General features: G+C 35.7%; 1 protein-coding gene across 1 annotated transcript in view; it reads right to left on the bottom strand.

The window, feature by feature from the left end:
* VWC2L (von Willebrand factor C domain containing 2 like) overlaps positions 1-23,411 on the bottom strand; it is a 154,824-nt gene that overhangs the window by 114,714 nt on the left and 16,699 nt on the right. Inside the window, exon 3 of the mRNA XM_038585676.1 lies at positions 14,160-14,289. Within this exon, the coding sequence (XP_038441604.1) occupies positions 14,160-14,289 (130 nt within the window). The remainder of the gene's footprint in view (positions 1-14,159; positions 14,290-23,411) is intronic.

Here is a 23,411-nt window from a genome sequence, read left to right as displayed (position 1 = left end):
CCTTTGTCCATATTGGGATTTACCATTCCTAGATCCTTGCGAACCTGTAAGTGGCTGCACTTTAACTACAGGGTATTTTGTGGTCTGACCCTTCCCTTTAATTAAGCCTTGTTGTATTTCTTGTCCTGGTATAACATTATCTCAGATGACATGGCTGGTAATTATTTCAGCTTTTACCTTCCTCCCACCCATCCTTCTTTTGAAAGAGAACAGACTCTCTAACAGACACCTGGGAAGATATATATGGGTCTCAGGCTTTGAGGTTCAGAATTACCTGGAAGGCTGATTTAGATACAGAATACCAGGTCCTACTCCCAGAATTTCTAATTCTGTAGTTTTGGGGTGGGTTCAGAAAATTGCATTTCTAACTAGTTCCCAGATAATGGTAATGTTGCTGGCCCAGGGTGGGGGCGGGATGGAGGCGGGTTGCTACTTTGAGAACTATTGCCTAAACACTACTGGCTTTGAAGTTTAATGGAACAGGGTTCAAATCCCAGCTGTTGTCTGAGGCTAATTTATTTAGTCTCAGTTTGCTCCTTTGAAAATAAGCAATTATTATTGTTACCTCTTTATGGGATTATTGTAAAGATGAAATGTGTTAATATCTGCAAGGCACCTAGAATGTATGAAGATTTAATAAAAGCTAGTGTTACTCTTGGTAGATTAACTATCATTATTAGACCACTTATTGAGAGAATATATGAAAAAGACAAGTATTTCCCTCAGCATGTACCATCAGCAGACATCTCCTTTTATTTCACTCTTCTGGGACTCATTGTTCCCTCACTTATCCATCAGGTACCTGTCCGAGGCCTTCTCTCTCTGGTCCAGGGTCTTCCCACTGCCTCCTGGCTATCCCAGCTTTCCTCTTCCCCACATTTAAACTCATTAGGCCAGTGTTTGGTGACTTAGTTGTCTGATAAGCCTAAGAAAACACATGTAACTTAATTGGTGTCATTAATACCTGGTGTTCCTCCCAGCTATTTTCCTCAAATTTTTAGTGATATCAGTTTTAGAAATGAAAGACATCATGAGCATCAAAGTGTTTAGGAATGTGTGTGTATGTGGATACGGGCTTTGGCAGGCTGGAAGGGGGGTACATTTCAGATGACACTGCATGGGGGGCTGATTGCTTCGCTAAGCTCAGGAACCTCACTATTGCATTTCTTGGGAGCTAAAACAGAAACCAATTAAGTTTGTTGTTGTGGTTTTTTACCCTCAACCTGCAGGAATTCTGGCTCGAAAGGCTTGCATGCTCTCTTCTACTGCAGCTTTCCTACTGTGTTGCGTTTCATTGTCATCTGTCCCCACTCTTAAAGAAACCATCAAGTCAAAGCAGATGGGTCAAGAGCAGGCCGACACCAAGAACGCCACACCTTAATCACATGACCTCAGTCCCTAGTGCCTACAGCTTGCTCCTATTTTAAATCCTAACACAGAAAGTTGGGAGTGAGGCAGGCTTTCAAGATTTGGATACGACACTGCCAACCATTTCGTTATTTAATGATGTTGGAAACTAACTGAGCTTAGCCTTCCAGAAGATGGGTGTGTTGCTTTATGGACCTTTCTGCAGCACACATAAAAGTGACGGGTGAAAGGAAGGGAGGACTCAGGGTTGGCTGGTTATCTACCCTGACAAGCAGCAGCGTTTATGGCTGCTCTGTGTCATCACCTTATACAAATGAAGCTCATGTAAGCAAAATAAGTATGCATGCAGGAACTTCCCATTTCCCTTTTCTCAATTGAGGGGCATCCAACCATAAATATGTTTCAAAAGAGGTTTAACATTTCTGATAGATTGATTTGAAGCAGCTCAGAGCTACATTTAAATATCAGAGGTCTTACTGCAAGGGCTTCCTGCCTCAGCCACAGAGATCCTTGCAAGTGTCCTGGTCGCTATATGCTGGAAAAGACATTAGTTAGCGAGTTGCCTTTGTCCCTGTGTAAACCCTTATTTGATTTCGTTTCCAGTTGCACAGTCTGATTTCTAGAGTTAAATATGATCCCCTGCAAACAGGTTTTCTCCCTCTGCCCCCGGATCAAGTCACATTTTCTGAATTTGTTTCCTGTCTTCACATTAAGCGCAGTAGTTTTTACCAAAGACTGACAAATCACATATTCGGTCAACGCTCATAGCTTCTTTAATCATTAAAAAATCCAATCCCTATTGTTAGATAAAACATATCATTAAGGATAATATTGACTAAAGTGTTTTATTAATTTTGCACTAAAGTGACCCATTTGTTACATATGGCCAGTTCTTAAGAAAGAGAAGCTTTAGGTGGCCCTGGCAAGATGATAAAGCAGTAAAATAGCAAGCTGGACATGGTTTCCCCTGGCAATCAGCCTGTCCCTACTAGATCACTTCAATGTGCCTCTTGCTGATATATGTACTAATAATATTAGTGGTAAACTAAAACAAAGTTAGAACGTAGGAAAGAAAACTTCTGATAAGCATCTTCCTTCCCGTCATGCAACGCATCCTAGACTCTTCATAGGAAAACTCTTATGAAATGGAAGACTAATACTTTTCAGAAGTAGCTGCATTTAAATTAACTCAAATAATAAAATGTCTTATTTAATTTTAATTTTTCCCAAGGCACAATATGGGGGTTTACTCAGTTCAAAACCATAGATGCATACCTACTACATGTTGTAGGTAGTGGGGGATACAACAGCAAACAAAACAGAAATCATTGCCTGTGTGGAAGTTATACTCGTGTGAGGAGGGTGGGGACAAGCAACTCAAAAAGTAAGATGTATACTATATAGATGGAGAATGAAAAAGCAGGGAACAGGAATGGGAAGGGATGGATTGAGTGTTACAGTGTAGCTCCCAGAACCAGATGCAGAGCAGAGTCTGGCAGATGGGTAACCCAGTTTTGGTCTCTTCTTCACTAATGACATGGGATGTGGAAGGCCCAAGAGATTTCCTTCCGTAAGAAAGGAAATCTGGAATCCATGCCTCAGGCGTAAGTCTGTTAGAGACTCTTCTTGCTCCAGTCCTCTGAAACTTCTGGGACAGAGAGTCTTATCTTCCCAGAGGCCCTTCAGCTTTATCCTGCCCAAGTGCTTCTGAAGACATTCAAGTACAAACAAAGGTCGAGGGATACTATTTAAATTGCACCTTTGTTTTATTTTTATCTGACTGTGCAACATTGACGCTATTTAGTGAGGGGGGAAGGCGGTGGGACACAGCTTGCTCTGGGCTTCTCTGAAAAGCCTGAGCTTCTACATGCTAGTGTTGACATGAGAGGAAGAAGTACTACTTCATAATGTATCTGCATCAGAGAGGAGGTTTGGAGGAAGCCAGATGCTGTACCTTAATTTGTGCCTTCATGGTCGGCAGTCACCTATTAGTCTCTGGATGCCTCTCAGAGCTACGTGGATATATGAGCCTTATGAGGAAGGGTTCAAGGGTCATTGTGGACTAGGGGTTCAACAAACCTGAGATGAGCAGTTCTATTGTACCCTCTGTGAAGCTCTCCCATGGCTAATGACTTAAACCTTCCTTAGGGAGGTAAGATTATTTCTGGGAGTTCATGAATCTTGGCATGACTAAATGCCTTGGCTTCACCACCAGAACCTACACCTACTTAATTACTCCTAGAATCAAATCCAACTCCCATGGAACCTGTCAGTGATCCCAATTGCCCTTTTACTGTCATCCCTAGTTCATAGAGGCATCTTAATTAGAGATTATTATATACAATCCTAGAAGTCAGTAATAGTCTATAGAAACATAATTGAAGAGAAGCTCAAGAATAAGAGAGAAAGTGGGGTTAAGAATAGCAAATGCACAGTCAGTTCTGGAAGATATATTCAACACTCTGTGAAACTACTAGGTTTGAGCCAGATTATCTTTGAGGTGATACGAATGTTTAGGAACAAGATATTCAGTGTGTGCGTGCGTGTTCATCACCCTTCCTCCAGTATCTCAGGTACCCCGTGGGGTGGTGTGCTGCACCGTACCCATGGCACTCGAAGATGTGCATGTGACTCCCTAAGCAAGTGTGTGCTTTGTGGGATGACCAGACTCAACATTCCAAATGTTGGGGGAAAAAATAGTCCCTAAGAATTTCCTATATGATGAGGAGAAAACACAGAGAAAAAGTTCATGCTTCTGAATGAGTTGGCCTTCCTTCATTTTCTGAAGGGCTGGGTATCCCTGATGATTAAAGAAGAGAAGTGATTAGCAGGAAATAAATGTTGCATTAATTTTCATTGTGTCAACATTATAAAATAATGCTTTTGAGATTTAATTTGCTGATGAATTAAGAGGGAATCCTGTTGGTTTAAGACAACGTAAATATAAATATTTTCCTTCATATTTCAGAGGAATCTTTATGAAAGCAATGGGAAATTATTGTTTGTGGCTCATTAAAATAGCTATTTATAATTACTATGTTTTGACATCTACTTTATACCAATATGATAATTCTGACCTTCAGTTATAGAGTCAATGAAATGCAGACTTTAAAACTGCCTTTCATGGGTTGTGCTTTCATCATGAACTATTTCAGGGGCTCTGTAGCAAATGAATATGTGCAATGGCCAGAAAATTTTTCACCTTCTGGGTGTTTGTTTTATGTATGTTTCACTTGTTACTAATTGTCTATCTAAGGGGAAGTGAGAAAATATCAAATGAAGGTGAAAGACTTGCATCCAACTTTCAGACTTAAAAGGCTGATCTTAGGAAATAGCTTCATGAAAATGTAAATGGTATATTTAAGCAATTGCCCTAATACTTTAGTGAATATTTTAGCAATTGCCCCTCATAGATGCATAAAGTGGGTGATGGTTTTCCAAATGCTTTATGAAGAATGTCATAGTTGCAGGAGTTGAAGGTCAATGGTAGAATCATTAGCTAATTAATTTATGGAGTACAAATTTACAACAAGGAATCATAATGCCATTTCTAATAAGTTATACATCATCGATTATTAATAAATTATAAAAATAGAAAGGATTGTACATGATCTTTTTAAAGAATTTGTCTATTTTCTGTGTTAAACAGTAATTGTAAATCACAGAGATAATACATGTTTGTTGTAGGAGATGTAAAAAAAATATAGGTCAGCAAAGGGAAGAAAGTAGAAATCCTCTATTATCCTACTCCATGGAGTTAAGTACCATTAACGCTTTGAAGTATTTCCTCCTGGTTTTTTCTATATGTATATTTTCTTTTTAACAAAAATGGGGTCATATTTGCATTGACTTCTGGCCCATGGTTTAATGCAATAATATACTCTGAACAGATGTTTTTGTGTGTGTGGGAAATGTCCTTATTTTTTTCTATGATATTATTTGTAATATTTTCTTAGTAATCAGTCTATGTAGATATACTTTTTTTTTTTAAAGATTTTATTTTTATTCATGAGAGACACAGAGAGAGAGAGAGAGAGGCAGAGACACAGGCAGAGGGAGAAGCAGGCTCCATGCAGGGAGCCTGACATGGGACTCGATCCCAGGTCTCCAGGATCAGGCCCTGGGCCGAAGAGGGCACTAAACTGCTGAGCCACCAAGCTGCCCTATATTACGGTTTTTTAAACCCTATTTATTGTTGAATTTTAGGTTTCAGGTTTTCCAAATTTTGCTTTTATTAATGATTAAATAATAGCTCTATATACACATCTTTATATGCTTGTCTGATTATTTCTTTTTGACGCCTTCTAGACGTGACACTGATGGATCAAAGTCCTGAACACTTTCATTTCCCTTCAGGGAGGATATATCAGTTTACACTCTCACTAGTAAGGCCCGGGAATGCCTGTTGCATTTTACCTTCCTCAAACTGGATATTATCTTCTTTTAGTTTATGAAGAAATTTATGGATAAAATTATGTGATCTAATTTGCATTTAAGTCATTCCTGTTATAGATATTTTTGGAGTTTTATGTTTAGGAAGATCATCCTTATCCTGATAATAAGTTAATGTTTACATTATTATAAAAATTCCTTTATGGTATCATTTTTTTAGCATTTAGATTTTTTAAAAAAGATTTTATTTATTTATTCATGAGAGAGACAGAGAGGGAGAGAGAGAGAAGCAGAGACACAGGCAGAGGCAGAAGCAGGCTCCATGCAGGGAGCCTGATGTGGGACTCGATCCTGGGTCTCCAGGATCACACCCTGGGCCAAAGGCAGGTGCTAAACGGCTGAGCCACGCAGGGATCCCAGCATTTAGATCTTTAATCCAACTGAAACTTACTTTTCTATAATGGGTAAGCCAGGAATATAATTTCACTTAAAAATGATTAACCTTTAAAACAACTATTTTTGGAATAATATATTCTTTCTCCAGATACTTGGGTGTCAACTGTATACTAAATTGTGGGCTAATTTATAATTTTCTAGTCTATTTATCTGTTTATTTTTTCCTATTTTTATACTGTTTAAAATTATTTTATCTTTATACATTGGTTTAATATATCTGGTTGGCTGAATTGCCCAATCTTATCAAGTACATTATTTTTTTGTACTTAAATTTTCCAAGTTTTGTCAACTTACAAAAAAAATTACATCATATAAGAAATTTGATAAGATTTTCATTTAATTTGTCATTAGAGAGATGGCAACTTAACAAATTTGAGTTTTCACATTTAGAAATTTGGTTTATTTCTTTATCTAGTGTTTTTTTGAATAATTCTTAGTAAGGTTTTGTGATTTTTTTAAACTGTATGTATAGATATCCTCCAAAGATTAATAGTTATTTAATGTTAGTGTTTTTCACATTAAAAGTAGTCTATAATCTGTTGATACTAAATAGATTTACTTTTACAATTCTGAACCAGTGAAACTAAAGTTTAAAAATGCATTGCATGATATGAAAAAAATAAATGAAAGGTAAATGGAAGCTAATTAAATTGTAATTCAATACAAATGCCTCAATGAGTATTTACAGGAGGAAATAAGCTCTTTTTTAAATTGTCAACTAATAACATGTTAAAAAGAAAATTTAAATCTATAGTTATTTCTACAAATATTCTAATCAATTTTAATTATCTTAAAACTTGAAATACAACACAGGAAATGAATAACACTGCTTCCTCATTTGGCATTTCAAGCATCTGTAAATAGAATTGCTGAGTAAAAGATACATATACTATAATTTTGATACATATTGTCAAGCTTCCTTCCATAGGGTTTGTGCCACTTCATAAATCCACCAAAATAGGAGAGCTTGCCTGTTTTTTCACAGTACCAACAATAAAGTGGGTTCTTAAATTTTAGGATTTGTGCCAATATGTAAGTTAAAAAGAAAAACTATCAAATTTTCATTTGGATTTTTTTCTAGAATTGGTTTGAGCAATTTTTCACATGTTTTAGGAAACTTTTGTTTTTTGTGGAATGACTTTTGAAATTCTTTGCCCATTTTTAAAGTAGAATTGTAGGTCTTTCTTCCCATACCAATTTCAAAGAGCTCTTTATATATAAGTGAGATTAACCCTTTGGGATATAAGAGTATAATCTATAATTAAAATATTTTTATATTTTTATTTTTTTTACAGCGGTGTTTTGTTTTTGTTTTGCTGCATGGAGATTTTTGTTTGCTTTTAAAAAATAGCCACTTCAAGATTACAAATCAAATGGTCCAGGTTCTCTTCTTGTACTGTTTTGGAAAAAAGGTTTATATTTAAATCTTTGTTGAATTGAAAAATTACCTGAGTTATAAGGTAGAAATTTAAAATTACTTCTTTCAGACAACTATCCAGTTGTTTCGACGTCATTTCTTTTACAAATTACCTTTTCCCCATTGATTCAAAATGCTAAGTTATCTATCATATACCAAATTTCCATGTGTTGCTAGGTCTATGAACTCTTTTTTTTTTTAATATTTTATTTATTTATTCATTCATGAAAGACACACAGAGAGAGGCAGAGACACAGGCAGAGGGAGAAGCAGGCTCCATGCGGGGAGCCTGACATGGGACTTGATCCCAGGTCTCCAGGATCTCACCCCAGGGCCAAAGGCAGGCGCTAAACCACTGAGCCACCCAGGGAATCCCAGGTCTATGAACTCTTTATTACATTTCATTAATGTCTTAGCATCATATACTAGTACCATAATTTCACTTTACTAATACATCTATTTCGTGTGTGTGTGTGTGTGTGTGTGTGTGCAGAGAGAGAGACCTGTATATTCATTTTGTATACTGCTATCTTACTAAATTGTCTTTATAGTCGTTTTCAGTCTATTTTGGGTTTTCAAGTATACATTCATATTATGTGCAAATAGTAACAGTTGTATCTCCTCCTTCCCAATTGATTTCTTCCAAATTATTCCTTTTCTAATTCTGTTAGCTAGTTCATATCCACTCTCTACCTGAAACTTTAAATAATAGTGAGCATCTTTGTCTTTTTCCTGACTTTATTGAGAATGCCTTTAGTAACCTATTAAGCATAGTTCTGTTCTTTTGGACTGAGGTAGATATACGTTATCATACAAAAAGTATCCACTCAGTCTTATTTTATCAAGAGTTTTAATAGATTTTGCTGATTTGGATCTAATATCTTTATATATATAAATAATATTATCGTTTTGGAAATAGAATAAGTTATATTGATGTATTTCCTAATATCGAACTCTCTTTGTAAACTTCCACTTGATCAGGATGCTTAATTATCCTAATCCTTTTCTAGATTATTTTTGCTAACACAAATGTGCAATCCCATTCCCATGGTCTCTGAAAATTTTGATTTCAGATGGTGTGCTACTCTATATTCATTCTCAGAAGGATTATCATACATCTTGTTGGAGAAATGTCCATGTGTTTGAAGAATACTGCCCCAAACCCACTGGCCATGTAATGCACTATATGATATCTGAAATTCATTCTCTTTGTAAAATCCACAACCCAAGGGTTTCAGATTAGGAATTTTGTATTTTATTAGTTCCCTATCACTAATTATAACTACAGTTGCCCCCCCCCCCACTTATTATTTTGTTTGTATTCTTTGGTTTGTATCAGTATGATACTCCAGAAAAAGGAAAAGAAAATTTTGTTCTTGTCTCTCCTCTGGAAGAGTTTAATACAGCCTTTTAAATTATGAAAATAAAATAGTTTTTTTAAAAAAATTCATCCGGTAAAGAGGCTTATGAAATAAAACATCTGGGTCCTACCTTTGTACTTCTATTCTTAGTTTCCTTTTTTTTTCTTTTTAAGATTTTTTTTTTCTTTTTTTATGTATTCATGACCAACACAGAGAGAGGCAGAGGAAGAAGTAGGCTCCATGCAGGGAGCCAGACGTGGGACTCAATCCCAGGTCTCCAGGATCAGGTCCTAGGCTGAAGGCAGCGCTAAACCGCTGGGCCACTGGGGCTGCCCATATTCTTAGTTTCTATTTTGATCGTTGGATCACTATAAAAATTTGGTGTGTATTCTTCCAAAACTTCCCTTTTGCCCCATACAAAAACAAGGAAGGGTTTAAAAAAATTTTTAAAAATCTGACTTATTAAGCTGAATAGTTTTTTATATTTTTTGAACATTTCTACTTTGTGAGCTGCCTGTTTGTATACTTTTCTTTGTTTTCATTATGATCAATCTTTTAGGGTTTAATATTTTAAATAGATTAGCTCTTGTTTCCCTCCCCCTTTACCTTTTCACTTTTCTCTAAAAGCAACCATTGGATCATTACTAGTGTTCTATTGTGTATCTACCTAGCTCTTTTCCTATATACATACATACAAATTTTAATGTCTACTTAAAATTGTACAATAGTTAAAATGTTTTAAGTATATATCCCTTAAAATGTATGTGTTATATAGAACATACGTTAGTATGTTATACATAAAAGAATACGTAGTGTGTACTCCTTGCTTATTTTACACAGCAGTAAAAAAAAAAAAAAAAAAAAAAAAAGTGCCACTAAGGTCTTTTTAAAGGTTGCAATATATTTCATTAGTCCGTTGAAGGAACACTGTTTTCTCCCACCGGTTTGCTCTTAAAATGTAGTAAAAATATAGTATATGAATGTGGGGGAAAGTGCAAGAGGAGGGATTGCTGATTTCAAGTTACATGAAACTTTTGATGGAAAGTACCCTTCTTAAACATTGTTTCAATATTTTCTCACCCCTTTTTAAAATATCTTTGCTGATTTGGGGTATTATCAATTCCAAGTTATTATGAGTACAATATTAGTATCTCATTTAAAAAATTTTTATGTCCCTGGTCCCTTGTGAGGGTAAGCATATTTTCATATATGTATAAGACATTTGGTTTTCTTCTGTGAATTTCCTTTATATACTCTTCACCCATTCCCTTCCCTATAGAGTTGTTTTTCTCTCATTTATTAAACGGGGCTCATTGTATATTAGAGATACTAACAATTATATGTGTCATATGTTTGCTCCCAGGCACTTCTAAAGTAAGTGGATGCTTCTAACATCCCCTCTCTTATTTGTTCACTGCCCATCCATTGTCTTTGTTTCCATTTTTCTCTTTTGGCTGGTCTATTTCTTGCCTTATTTGTATCACTACTAAACCAGGAGAGAATAAGGGAAAAGGAATTAAACATTTGAATAGCGCCTGCAGTTTAACTATAAAGGATATGGAAACTTCTCACTCAGTGTGTTTGGAGGATTTTGTGGGTCCTTCCTGTCTTTTCCAATTTTTGGCAAAGTGAGACTCTTCCTTCAGAACCATTAATACTGACTGACTATATTTTGACTAATTTTTGACTATATATGCCACTGAAAATATGGAACTCGCTGACATATTGGCTGATCAAAGGTAAAAAATGTAGCTAGTTATTTGGATGCTCTAATGAACAAATATTAATAAAATGTATAATCATTTACCTAATATTCAAAATTTTGATATGATGCTCCAACCTAGACTGTTTTCTATGCTGTGCTACTTTAATTTTTAAAAAAATATAAAGATAGAATACCATAAAGAATATTCATTCATTCACATAGAAAGGACTTGGGCTGAAAGATAGGGCAAAGTAACAATCTTGGGGAAAGATGCGCAGTCAGGAAATGTCATATTTTTCAAGAAGGCATTTGAATTGCTAGCTATTGTAGAGATATAGAGGAGGGAGAAGCAAAGGCTTAATAGTATTTTAAAAACCAAAACCAAACAAACAAAAAAACCCAACCCAATAAATTCCTTTGTCAATTCCCCCCAGTCCTAGCCAAATAAAAAAAAAAGTACCTTCCTCTTTCTCCTCTTACTGTGTGTGTGCCCAATCACTCACATTTTCTTGTTTTGTTTGCTCTTGCTTAAGCTGAGAATGAAGATTTTTATATTAGCTGAATATTGAGTTTTAAGGTCAGGTGCGATAGATTCTATCATTTTAAACTTTTGTTTTATATCTTGAAAGCCTCTTGCTCTTGGCAAGTTATAATTCAGGAAGGCAGAGAAATTGATGTTAGTATGCAAAAGCAAAGTATTCGGCAGCCAAGATAATCAGCATTTATGCAAACTAAAAATGTTCAACATTTATGAGGATTTAAGAAATGTAGAAAATGTTATAGGACTGTTTACAAAGTAAGACTGATTGCCTGCACCTTGAATCCATAGGGTAGATTTTTATCTTTTTTTTAATCTAAGAAATTAGTGGCATACTTTAAGAGTCTACATGATAATGGGCAAACTAATCTTGTTGTATAGAACGAAAAAGACTTACCATGTGTTAGAAATTTAAGAAATTGGTCTAGTTGCATTCTGTCATAATAAACATCTACCCCTCCCTTCCCCGCCCCATCCCTGCTTTTCCAAACATGGGTCATCTGTTTCTGTTTTCTGGGCTAGGCTTAGGAAGAGAGCAAGCAGGACGGGGCGCAGTCTGTTCTCTCCGTGAAAGTACCAATATCTTTGGTGGTCATAAGGATTCTTCAGTGATCCTTAATATGCTTTTCTTTGACAATGATTATGCTTCAATTTTTGAGCACAAGTGACTAGTGTCATTTAATGATAAAGATAACATGTCATAATGTTATAATCAGAGTTTGTCTTTCTACTAAGTCTAATTCAGATTCATTTCCTTTATTAAAAAATGAAAAAAAGTTTGCTTGAAAATGACAAAAAGGAACAGAAACTGTAGTGTGCCATGAACTAAATTCTGGAAAACCTAACTTATCTTGTTCTCTTAACATGTGCTTCAGGGATATAATGGGTGACTAATTAAGTGAACAATTAAAGCCCATTCATTATTATATGATGTTTTTATAGAAAGGTTTCATTTGAAGTTAAGTTTCTACTCTGGTGCCTGGAGAGAAGTAGAATAATCTTGGATGGTATCAAATTAAAGGTGACTAGTCGATAGTGAATGATTTGACATTTGATGTAGACATTAACTCTGGATATATTACAGGCTTTGGTGTGGGGTAGCTAGGATGATGTAGTAGTGCGTGTGTAAACCCTGTGTTTTAAATATATGGTCTCGTATGCTTTAATTCTACGAGTATTCTAAATATGTCCAGATGAGGGTTTTTAACTATAAGCATAATTTTGTTTACCATAAATGTGAAATAAAAGCCAATCAGGGACACCTGGGGAAGAGAGGATCCTCAAGAACCTGTTTAGACAGTTGCTTCTGGAAAAAAAAAAGTCTTCAGTCAAAGACTTGTCAATCCTATTTTTAAAGATTGATTAGGTAGCTGATTTTTTCTTCTTTCTGTCCTTGGAGAAAATGAAAAATAACAGGTCTTCTTCCACTTTAGACTAACCATTCATATACTTTATGACAGTTAGGTCTCCCTTGAGCCTTCTCTTCTCCAGGACAAATTATGCTAACTCCTTGAGTCTGTCCTCATAGGTCCTATCTTTCAACCATTAAATCATCTTATTGTTCTTCCCTGTAACTTTTCCAGTTTCTTCAAAATCCTCTAAAAAATATAAAGTCTTAAATTGTATACCTTTACATATGTTAGATAGGTTAGGACTTCAGGACGATATTTATTTCCACCTTCTAAGTCAGAAAAGATGGTCACTATGACACAGGTCAGTTGGATGAGAGGAATAAGAATAAAAAGAGAAGGCAGGTTAGCAGTTTAATATTCAACTCAGTGGGCTCATATGATCAGAAATAGTAAAACTGTGCCTGCAAAAATGTCATAAGTGATCTTCCTAAGACCTTTGGAAGACACTAAAACACAAAAATTATTATAAAAACTAGTTCTAGTTGCTGTTTTTTCTTTAAATAAACTGATACCTCTTTTTTTCTAATTATAATTCTATAAAGAAGAAGATTAGCAGATGAATTAATACAATGGCAAATACAGGACCAAAAAAAAAAAAAGATGTGAGTGATAGAGGAAGATGAGCACCTGCTAACTCAAGGAAAGGCACAGGGATTCAGGATTAGAGTGACTTAGCTTAATTAAGAGCTCGAACCACTTTTCCAAGCAGATATTAATGATAGGAGGGAGTATTTGTGGAATGTTACCCAGTGGAGCTTAATTTTTTGGTAATACTTGACCAGTAGGAAGAGCATGATACTAGCTTGCGATATGCTGTCTTGGGTCTATGTCTATGGCACTGCATTGTCTTCTCTATGGCATCACTTTGAGTGATCAGCATACTGTAGGCATTTCAACCTCTCCATTCCATAAAAGCCAAAAGGGAACCCAGAATCTTATAAGTCAAGTTCTCCTCTGTTTAATTCCTGTGAGAGAAAGATTCCAGGGTAATAAAAACCTAGAATAGAAGCCCTAAATCCTCTAGTCTTTCTTCCTTCAACTTAAGTGCATCAATAATTGAATTTTATATTTCTTTGATAATTTAACTTTAAATCTAAAGTTTTCTCTATGCCCAAAGCAAAATACCTGGCATTTACCCTACTCTCTCTCCTGGGTTATGCACTATGAAATGATGTGAACTGCTTCATAGCCTCCACAAGAGTGAAATTAAGTCATTACAGAAAGGTGGTTCTGTGTTCTTTCCAATATCCTCCCTATAAATCAAAAATAAATAATAGGGATCACAACAAAGTCAGCTTATGAGAGCTCTAAATCCCCAGATGGAAAGCTTCGTGATGCACCCATTGCTGGTTCATTTTCATGTTAAGGTGGGAAAAAGATATAAATTTGTGATGGCCACATTGAAGAACCACAGGCAGATCTGAGAGGGCTCTTGCATTGAATGGGCAGTGGTGAAATATTTGTATTTTGCACTAACCCCTCTTTGAAAGCTAATGCAGTATGGTCTTACCATTTTTGCAGACAGGACAACATTGTTCTGGTTCATAGACTGGGTTGACACATTCAGGAACTGCGCAGTCTGCTACAACACAGTGAACTTCATTGCTGGGCTCACAGCGACACCATTCACATGGAGAGGGCTAGGAACAAATCTAAAATTAGCCCCTTTTCTCCTATAACTTAATGCTTGCACATTCATATGCTGTCAGAAGATAAAACATCAGTGCTTATATCGGCTTTACTGCATGAACTTCATTTACCATGTGTATGAGCATTCTTCCCCAATGGAAAGCAACCTGGAAATCCAAGCCAAAGTGGTTGCCTTGTGCAGCTCAGGTTGCTATGAGCAACTGGAGCACTCCAGGATGACTCTTCCTATGACTTATGTTTCTACTTTCCAAAGAAATGTTTGGACAACTAATATGTCACCTCCTGGTTTGGTTTCCAGATGCACTGATTGCTCTGCCTTCCTCTGGCAAACAGGAATGATACTGGAACATGTGAAATAAGTTTTTGCCATTTGCCACTTTTTCTCCTAAGAAAGAAAAGGATTACTGAGAAAAAATAAAATGGTAAATGGACATCCTTACCCTCTGTAGGAACTCTTCCAAGCTAACCTAGACTCTAAATGGCATTCTTTTTTTCAATATGAATTTTAGAAGAGATTGCATTTGGGATCCAAACTCCCAGGTACTGCCTCTTGAAAGATTTAGTGAATATCTTTCATCTTTCTGGCTTGCTTTTATGAATGAACTAAAATCGATTGACTTAAAAACCCACTATTTAAGAGTCAAAGACTCTAAAGATGGAATTGAAAAGTGATTCATTTAGAGAGGGGAAAAAAGGCAGAAAACAATTTTTGTCTCAACAGTACTTACCAGCCAAGAGTGAGTTTGAGATATTCTGTTTCTTTTCTAGAAACTGCCTATACCACAAATCATCTCAAGCAGTGACCCCTCTGTGACTTTTTCCACAGAGGTGTTTAAAAGTTCTGGGTCTCCTTTCTCAAGAAACAGAGGCTTGGAATTCTGAGATAAAAACTTGGAGATCTCAGAAGTTATACAGGTCTGCATTTTTCAAGTCATGCCATCTGTTCCAAGAAAATTCTGCCTCTCGTGCCACAGGGCCATAGCTCCTCGCTTGCAAATTGTGTTAATGAAAGTTCTCTGCCTTTGTCTCAGTGGCTACTGTCCATGTCAGCTATTGCTTCCTCTTGAACCTGACCATTTGGGTAATACCAATGCTTCTTGACTCAGGAAGTTTGTGGGCGTGAAAAATCTTTCAACTAATTATTTTCAAATTAATTTTACCTTTGCCTGCTGCTTGAAGAATGAAAGTCTAGTTTTCAGTTATTTTACCTTCAAATTTAGTAAGAGTAAGAGAATTAGACACAGAATCTGTAGAAAAAGTATTGCTATTTCTTAACATGGTCAATACGTTTATTGAAGGTCACAGTTAAGCTCTTTACTGTGTGATAAGATGGGTTAAGTATCTCAAAGGAATCTGTTGGATCATCTCAAGAGCTGAGATTTTCCTGAAGCTACCCTACTAAATAATCTCAGTAAATTAAGGAAAAGATTTGATACCCCAGCACATTATTTGCTGCTCTGCTGTTCCTTATTTTGTAAACTCCATTGTGATACTTTAAATCTCCAAGCAAGATGGTCAGAAGGTGAGGTGTCCCCCTTTCTTTGATAAATTGCAAAGAAGTACTTTTACATTGCCTTCTGAAGTACAGCGAGGACTTGGCCAGCATTTCTTGCTAATATGAGAAAAAGTGGGAGCCACCAATCTCGTTTCCACACCCTGCTCTTCCACAGCTGTGACTCTTTGTTCTTGCTGGTTCCTTTTTTGCTGAAGAAGAGGCTGATCTGTACAACTCTGGTGGACTGATTCTGGCATTAAAAATCCCAAAGAGCACCTAAATTTTCCAAAGCAAAATGTTTACCTCTAAGTAACTGTGGCCTTTGAGAGAGATTTATTGGACTGTTAGAATCCCAACACAGACTCTAAAGACACCATTCTGATTCAAACAATGTTTTCGGCCATGATTAACTACTGGATATCATGCCAAGCAATTTACCTATATCGACTTATTTCTCATAATAACCCTATGAAGGAATATATGTTATCTCCATCCCACAGATGAGGACATAGGCTGAGAGAGGGTCGATAACTTCCCCAATCCTGTAGGCAGTAAGGGGCAGAGGCAGGATTTGAACCCAGGCACCATACCTGCTACACTGTAGTGCCAGTGATAGCAAGAATCACTATTTTGTGTACTCCCACTGGTATAGTTCATTTTCCAGTTCTTTGTACCCTTCTCCATGCAGGCCAGATCCAGAGGAATAGCCATTGGGAGCTGAATAATTGATTTATAGAAGATATGTACTTCTGCTAAGAAAGAGAATTTCACTAGGGTATTTAGAGCATAAAGAGATTATCATGGAGCCATAGTGCTTTTTAACCTTCTGCAAATGTAAATTAGTAAGGAAACTCTAGTAGGTTGAAGTTAGGCTGCCATGAGGCTCACGTTCTTGGAAGTGTTGGCTTCTTTAGCTTGATAACTACACTCATGGATATCTGAGGGAAGCACTAACAGATAATGGCCCAGTAGAGACCCAGGGGCATCTGTGTGAAGCCATTGGAGACTGGATGTGTGTGCTCTGGAATTCTGAGAATTATTCTGAGGAAGAGCTAGGACTACAAGACTTGGTGATAAAAATTCACCTGATTTTTGAAGGGATTGTGAATGAGAAACATAAATTCGAAAAGTAAGAAAATCACTCCAGCCAGAGTGACATTGTCCATGAGTCCATTCCTGACCTTGACTTTACTCATATGCCACACCCTTCCTGGCCCAGAATCTCTTGTCAGACACATGTCATTTCCTCTTTTGTTTTCATTAAATTTTTCTTCCCAAATCTGTTTCAGTCCATTTCTTCTCAATCTCCATGTGTGCCCCAGCTCTGCTCTGAACACTCAGTCAAATTTAACCCATTGACCTTACACGAAAGGGCCTTCTCTCCTCTCCAGCCTTATCAGGACTTTGCCTATAGGAGCTCAGATACCAGTGATTTCTTGCCCAGCTTGACTTCCTCCACTGCCCCTGCTTTCTCCTGCACTTCTGAAAAAGACATTGCATAAGCAGCTCAGAAGTCCCTGGGAGTGAGCAATGTGCTACCTTGACATTAAGTTCAGTTTAAAAATCCTTCCCCCCTTGCAGCCTCAAACTGAAAGGTCTGGCACTTTGAATAATCTTTACATCTTAAGACTGAGCTGGTTGCAAAATTCCTTTTTATCAGGCTTTTCAATGTGAAAACTATAGATTAAATCTGAAAATGTCCCTGTAAAACCAAAGATTAAACAATAAAGCTATCCTTAGAGGAACAGAGAACACTGAAACAAGTACTTGGAAAAAAATGATCCTTACTTGCTTTTTTTTAGAAAAGCATGTGAAATTACAACTAGTACATGGCTTTTGTCAGCTAGAGATTTGGTAAGTAAGATGATTAAATGACACCACCCGAAAATCTTATACAAGAAAGATCTGTTCCTAAGAAATCTCACAGAACATTTCATTTCTGTGAGAGCTTTGGAAAATAAAGTAGTATTCACACTGTATTTACCTTTATATAAATTTTAATTGGAATTAAGATTAGAGGTCAAATGTATTCATGTTATGTATTAGATAATCTGAGTATGTTATGTCTGTTAGAAATCTGTACACCTTCTGCATAGGGGCTTTGAATATCGAATGTGGCACTCTGTTTAAGTAGAAACCATGCATTTTATCTGTAGTTCCTGCTATTGCTGAATATATTTGCGTGGCAAATCCAAATGCTCTCCCAGCTGCCCCCAAATTTCAAAGGGGTTTCCTATTTAATATATATATTTTATATAAGTATTATTTATATAAATATTATTATATGTTATTTTATATAAATATTTTGTAATTAATAGAATAAAAGGGGATTCTTTTTTAAATACTGGTTTAGGTGACTAAGAATCTCCTTAGTATCAGAATGGAAGTATGACAATAGACATCATTTTTTCAGTGGTTAACTTCTGAAGACCCTGAAGCTGAAATCCCAATGCCACTGTCTGTGATTTTTGAGAAATTTGATTCTTAGAGAATTTGAGGGGAGGTACTAGAACCCCAGAAACAACAGAATGCTTCATGTTTTTTTAAAATGGAGAACATAGCTTGAGATCTAGTAACTTAGCTTATTAGAATAACTGAGTAACTCCAGAAAAATTGCCAAAAATGCTCTTTGTAAGAACTTGGAAGCAAATGTAGTCATCACTGACTTGACATAGGATTATGAGGACATGTTATTGCAGACCGGTTGCAGAGAATTCTTTAAATGTTTGTAGAAAATACATGTTTATTATGTGCTCTGAGTATGCTGAGATTTATTTTCCATATCGAGGAAAGCCTAGATGTTTGGTCTATATAACAATACTTGTGGCATCATTATTTATGTGGAGGCCATTCCTGGCATTTCCTTATAGAGTCCATAAGGAAATAGTCACAGCCTACCTGATTTGTTACCCAAATTAAAACCTCAAAGTGACAAGAGCATAGGAATGTTCACTTTCCTATTTTAATTTGGTGAAGTTTAAGGTTACAGTATTCTTACAAGCTGAGAAACTCTGCATTAGGAAAATTAGAAAAAAATATTTCATTTAGTGGCTTTGTTTGGGTGGCTGTGATATTCTGGTTAGAAGACATTTCTCTGTAGCCTCAATACTTGAGTTCTAGTCTCAGATCCTTTCTCACTAGGTGTGAATCTTGGGAAAATTAGATAACCATTCTGTGCCTTAGTTTCTTAATCTATAACATGGGAATGACAGTATTACCAATCTCACTGAGTTATTGTGAAGCACATAAACTGTGTAAGAGATATTATAATACTATTATTATTATTATTATTAATCACTTGCATACTTATTGATGGATTTCTGAAAAAAATTCAAGTATAATGTCAGACTATAGCATAAGACTAGATTTAAAGGAATATGTAGGTTATTTTTCTTGAAAGTGGAATCTGATTACAGAGGTGGTTGCAATAAAGTTTTATAGAACTTTGTTTGTTGTAGGGTGGGGGAAGATTTGCGTACCAAAAGAATTAATTAATTAGTTAATGTCAGAAATACATTGAAGAAAAATTGTTATTAGAAGCCTTTAGATAAAGACTAATTGTGAGTGGTGAAAATGTTGATTATAAATCATCCAGGGAAAAGAAAAGAAAAGCAACAAACTCATTTTCTTTTCTTGATGTCTCAACATCTAGATATCAAGTCAAATGCCCTTTCTCCAGGAAGGCCTTCCCTGAATATCTTTCCTTAGTCTCTCTCCATCACATTGCCCATTCAGAGTTCTCATCAGTGCATGATATTATCTTACAGGTTTGATTACATGTTTGTTTATTTTTATCTGCCTTCCCTATGAATTATAAGCTTCTTGTAGCGTATTGCCATTGTTGTACTCTCAGCACCTTGAAGATATTTTAGCCCATAATAGACAGTAAATATTTGTTAACATGTACATAGTCCTTTACGCACTGTTTTCTGGTTTGTTAAGCCATACCTCTGGGCAGTTTCATCTATGCTTATCATGCATGGGGGTAGGATTCTGATTCAGTAAGATATTTGCATTTTATTTAAATATTATAAAGGACACTTTGTGGGGAAAGGTTTCTGACTGAGTCATGAAATAAGTATTTAGGTTCCAATATTATGACAGTGAGCATAAACTCTCTAAAGGCAATTTGAAATTCACAATATCCACTGTGTGGATCACTAGTTAAGTCAATCTTCAAGCACTCCATTGACTAAACTTCCTTGTAGTAGATAATTACAGACTTACTGCACTAGCAGATACCATGATAACTAAATTTAGGGTAAGAATATATGCAGGGGAATCCCTAAAAGGTCTGAGAAAAAGCTAGTTTTATTTTATAATGTTTGTTAAGTTTAACGGTTGCTTCTTAAACAAAATGATTTTAGTATATTGTAAATTATTTTTTCAGGCAAACAAAACACAACATTCCTGATTTTAAACAAGTCCAATTTCCTAAGGGATAAGTTAGATTACAAAGTCCAAGGAAACACATCCTGAATATTCTGAGGAATAAAGCTTGATTCCTAGAAAGCCTTTCATGACCATTGTTGAAGGCTGAAGCAATGGATGCATGCATGGATGGGATATATTCTAAGGGCCAAGTTTTAGCACACTGACTACTGTATCAATGGCTTTCCTTCTGACCAAGTGATATTAGGCTTCACAAACCATATGGTGCTCCATTTCATTGATAATTTTGGCAAAAATTCTCAAAGAGAATATAGCTCGGATTGCTTTTCTAAAAACTTCCCATTAAACAACTATTTAAAATTTGATCTCTACCAAGGAAAATATACTGCTTTAAGATGCACTCTTCTTTTAGAGATAATTTATGGCATAAATTTTATCACTTTATGGAACAAATCTCATTACTTTCAAACTGTATGAGAAATTTGGAAGACTATTTCAAAGTTGCTGATGCCTGTCAGGAATCTCACTGTTCACTTCATTAAAATATACATTAAATTACAGAGTACAAGAGTATTTAGCATCCACTGCCACTCCTGTAACCAGTAATTTGCATGCGGCAGATGTCACCTAATAATCAATAGAGCCAATGGATTTTAAACAAAATTCACAGTCCTCTGAAAGAAAACCCATTGTATCACTGATTAAAATGCTTCTCAGTGTCCTGCATCAAATGGGACTGTAGTGATCTCTTCAGTGATCTGCCCTATTGATTAGAGCACATTTGAAACACTGAGGTTGTAAGTCTTATCAAATTATGAACAGAGCTAGAATTTCTTTAAGAATTTTAATACTACTGAAGCAAACAGAAAACCAGATGCAATAGATTTTTTTTATAATCTGTCAGCAAATGTGTATGATGTTCTCATTTGAGTAACAAGTTAAATAATAGGTGTTCTGGCTTCGTCTGAGAGTTGGTATTTTGATAATACATTCTGCAATATTATTTCTCAGATGTCTGTCAAATACCACTTTATGTTTCTTGAAAACAAACATTTTTAGCCAGGTGATTGTAAAGAGTACATGTACCTTTGCCCATGTAGGTATAATAAGCTCAAATTCAGAAAAAAAGATATATGAATTTAAAAGTTATTTATTAAGTCTATTTATTAATTGTGTATTATATATAGGATAAAGTATATAAAGTATACCAAGATAAACTACATATTTAGCCTGCCCTTAATAAATGCCAATCTAGAAGAGGAGCTAAGATATCCATGGAAAAAATTTTGACTTTGTAAAACAAATGATTTTTTACAAAAATAACTATTTATTTATTTTATTTATTCATGAGAGACATAGAGAGAGGCAGAGACATAGGGAGAGGGAGAAACAGGCTCCTTCCCTGTGGGGAGCCTCATGTGGGACTCGATCTCGGGACACCGGGATTACAACCTGAGCCAAACACAGATGCTCAACCACTGAGCCACCCAGGTGCTCCAGTCTTTCTATTTTTATTTACATTTATTCTGACCCTAATGTAAAACACAAGGATATTGCAAAGCAGTTGAAATACCCAGTCTAAAATTATTATTAAGTTAAAAAATTTCACTCAGTCTTGAAATTTACCATTATAGTTTCAACACAACAGTGACATCATATTAATTATTTTTTCTTTAAAAATATATTTTCCTAGGGGCATATGAATGGTGATCAGTTATGTATCCGACTCTTAAATAAGGCTCAGATCATGATCTCAGGGTTGTGAGATTGAGCCCTGCTTCAGGCTCCACGCTCAGCACAGGGTCTGCTTAAGTTTCTTTCTCCTTCTGCCCCCCTCCCCCAAGTAAATATATCTTTAAAAAATATTTTTTCCTAAACTATTTAAACATATTTTGGCTTATTTTTAAATAGCAGGCAACTTTACAATTATATACTGTCTATTTTAATAAACCGATGTTATGGAGAACCATTTTTTTCTGAATATTTTCAAAGAATTTCATGACAATAAAATACAGCTTCTTCTGACATAAGAATAGCATACAGAAAAATAAACTATAGATAAGGAGAATGTAAGCAAAAATATGTTTCTTTAGTTGCAGTCACAAATGTATTTCTTTTAAATAAACATAATATACTTATTAAGGAAATATCAGTATGTATTTAAGAAAAAAAAGAAAGGATGTTTTAGCATTCTCTACAATCTTCAAAGGAGAACCCAAAGGTATAGACGAAGGCTAGAGCATTCACAATGAAGTAAAGATTTTGATAAAGTGTCACACCTATCCTTGTGTGAATAGCCTAGGAAAGCAGAAGCCTTTAATCCTTCACTGATAAGCTGGAGTGACTTTTGGCTTTGGTACAAAAAAAGCCCTTGACAATGAACAGAATATTTTGACTAGAGCCTGTATATCTCCATGCTAAGGATGCTCTACTTATCACCTATTTATGCAATAGGAAAAAAATGAGCAACTGTATAGCTCCAAAACTTTCCTGTCGACACTGAAAAGAACAGATTGTTGATAGCAGTTAAAAGCCAGTCATCTACAGTAGCAATAAAACAGGGCCATGTGTGCGTGGGGGAGAATTCATCACCGTTAGAATTCTACAGCCTGAGAGAATCATGTTAAGAGGCAAATAGGACCAGTCATATTCTATGAGAAACATTGAAAGGAAGTGCCTTGCAAGGATGTCACCGAACTCAGGGCTCTTCAGAGTATAGGAGGTGAAAGTCTTAGGCCTGGCATAACCAAATCCATTTGTATTAGGAGTACCGATCAGATTACTAGTTCAGAAGTATCGCTTTGCCACTGTCTTGGAATTTCTCTGGGCAAAAATTTACTAAAGGTTGAAATCTTTTCTTCCTTTTCCACTTGCTGGCAACATCGCACTTTTACATATTACAAAGAGGCAGTAATTAAAAATACAGTGAAGTGCTTTATAACTGCTAATATTAAAATATATTAATTTCCAATTTTAAGTCCAAACAGCAATTTCCTTCTGAATTTTGTATTTCATTATTTGATGGCATAAGTCATAGCTTACCTCAATCCAAAAAATATGTTGAGATGGCTTATGGGCAATAATATGAAAGTATATTTTAATTAAAAAAAAATCTTGACCAAGTAATGTCTTGATTAGTCCTTTGACTTTGGTTTGTATTTCTTTTGTGCAAGACACAGCAGAAGCAGTCACAACTTTGAAACTGTGTATAAGAATGGCTAGTGC

The sequence above is a fragment of the Canis lupus genome, chromosome 37 (genome assembly GCF_011100685.1).
Source record: "Canis lupus familiaris isolate Mischka breed German Shepherd chromosome 37, alternate assembly UU_Cfam_GSD_1.0, whole genome shotgun sequence".
Classification (NCBI taxonomy): Eukaryota; Metazoa; Chordata; class Mammalia; order Carnivora; family Canidae; genus Canis; species Canis lupus.
This window is presented reverse-complemented; position numbering and strand designations above follow the sequence as displayed.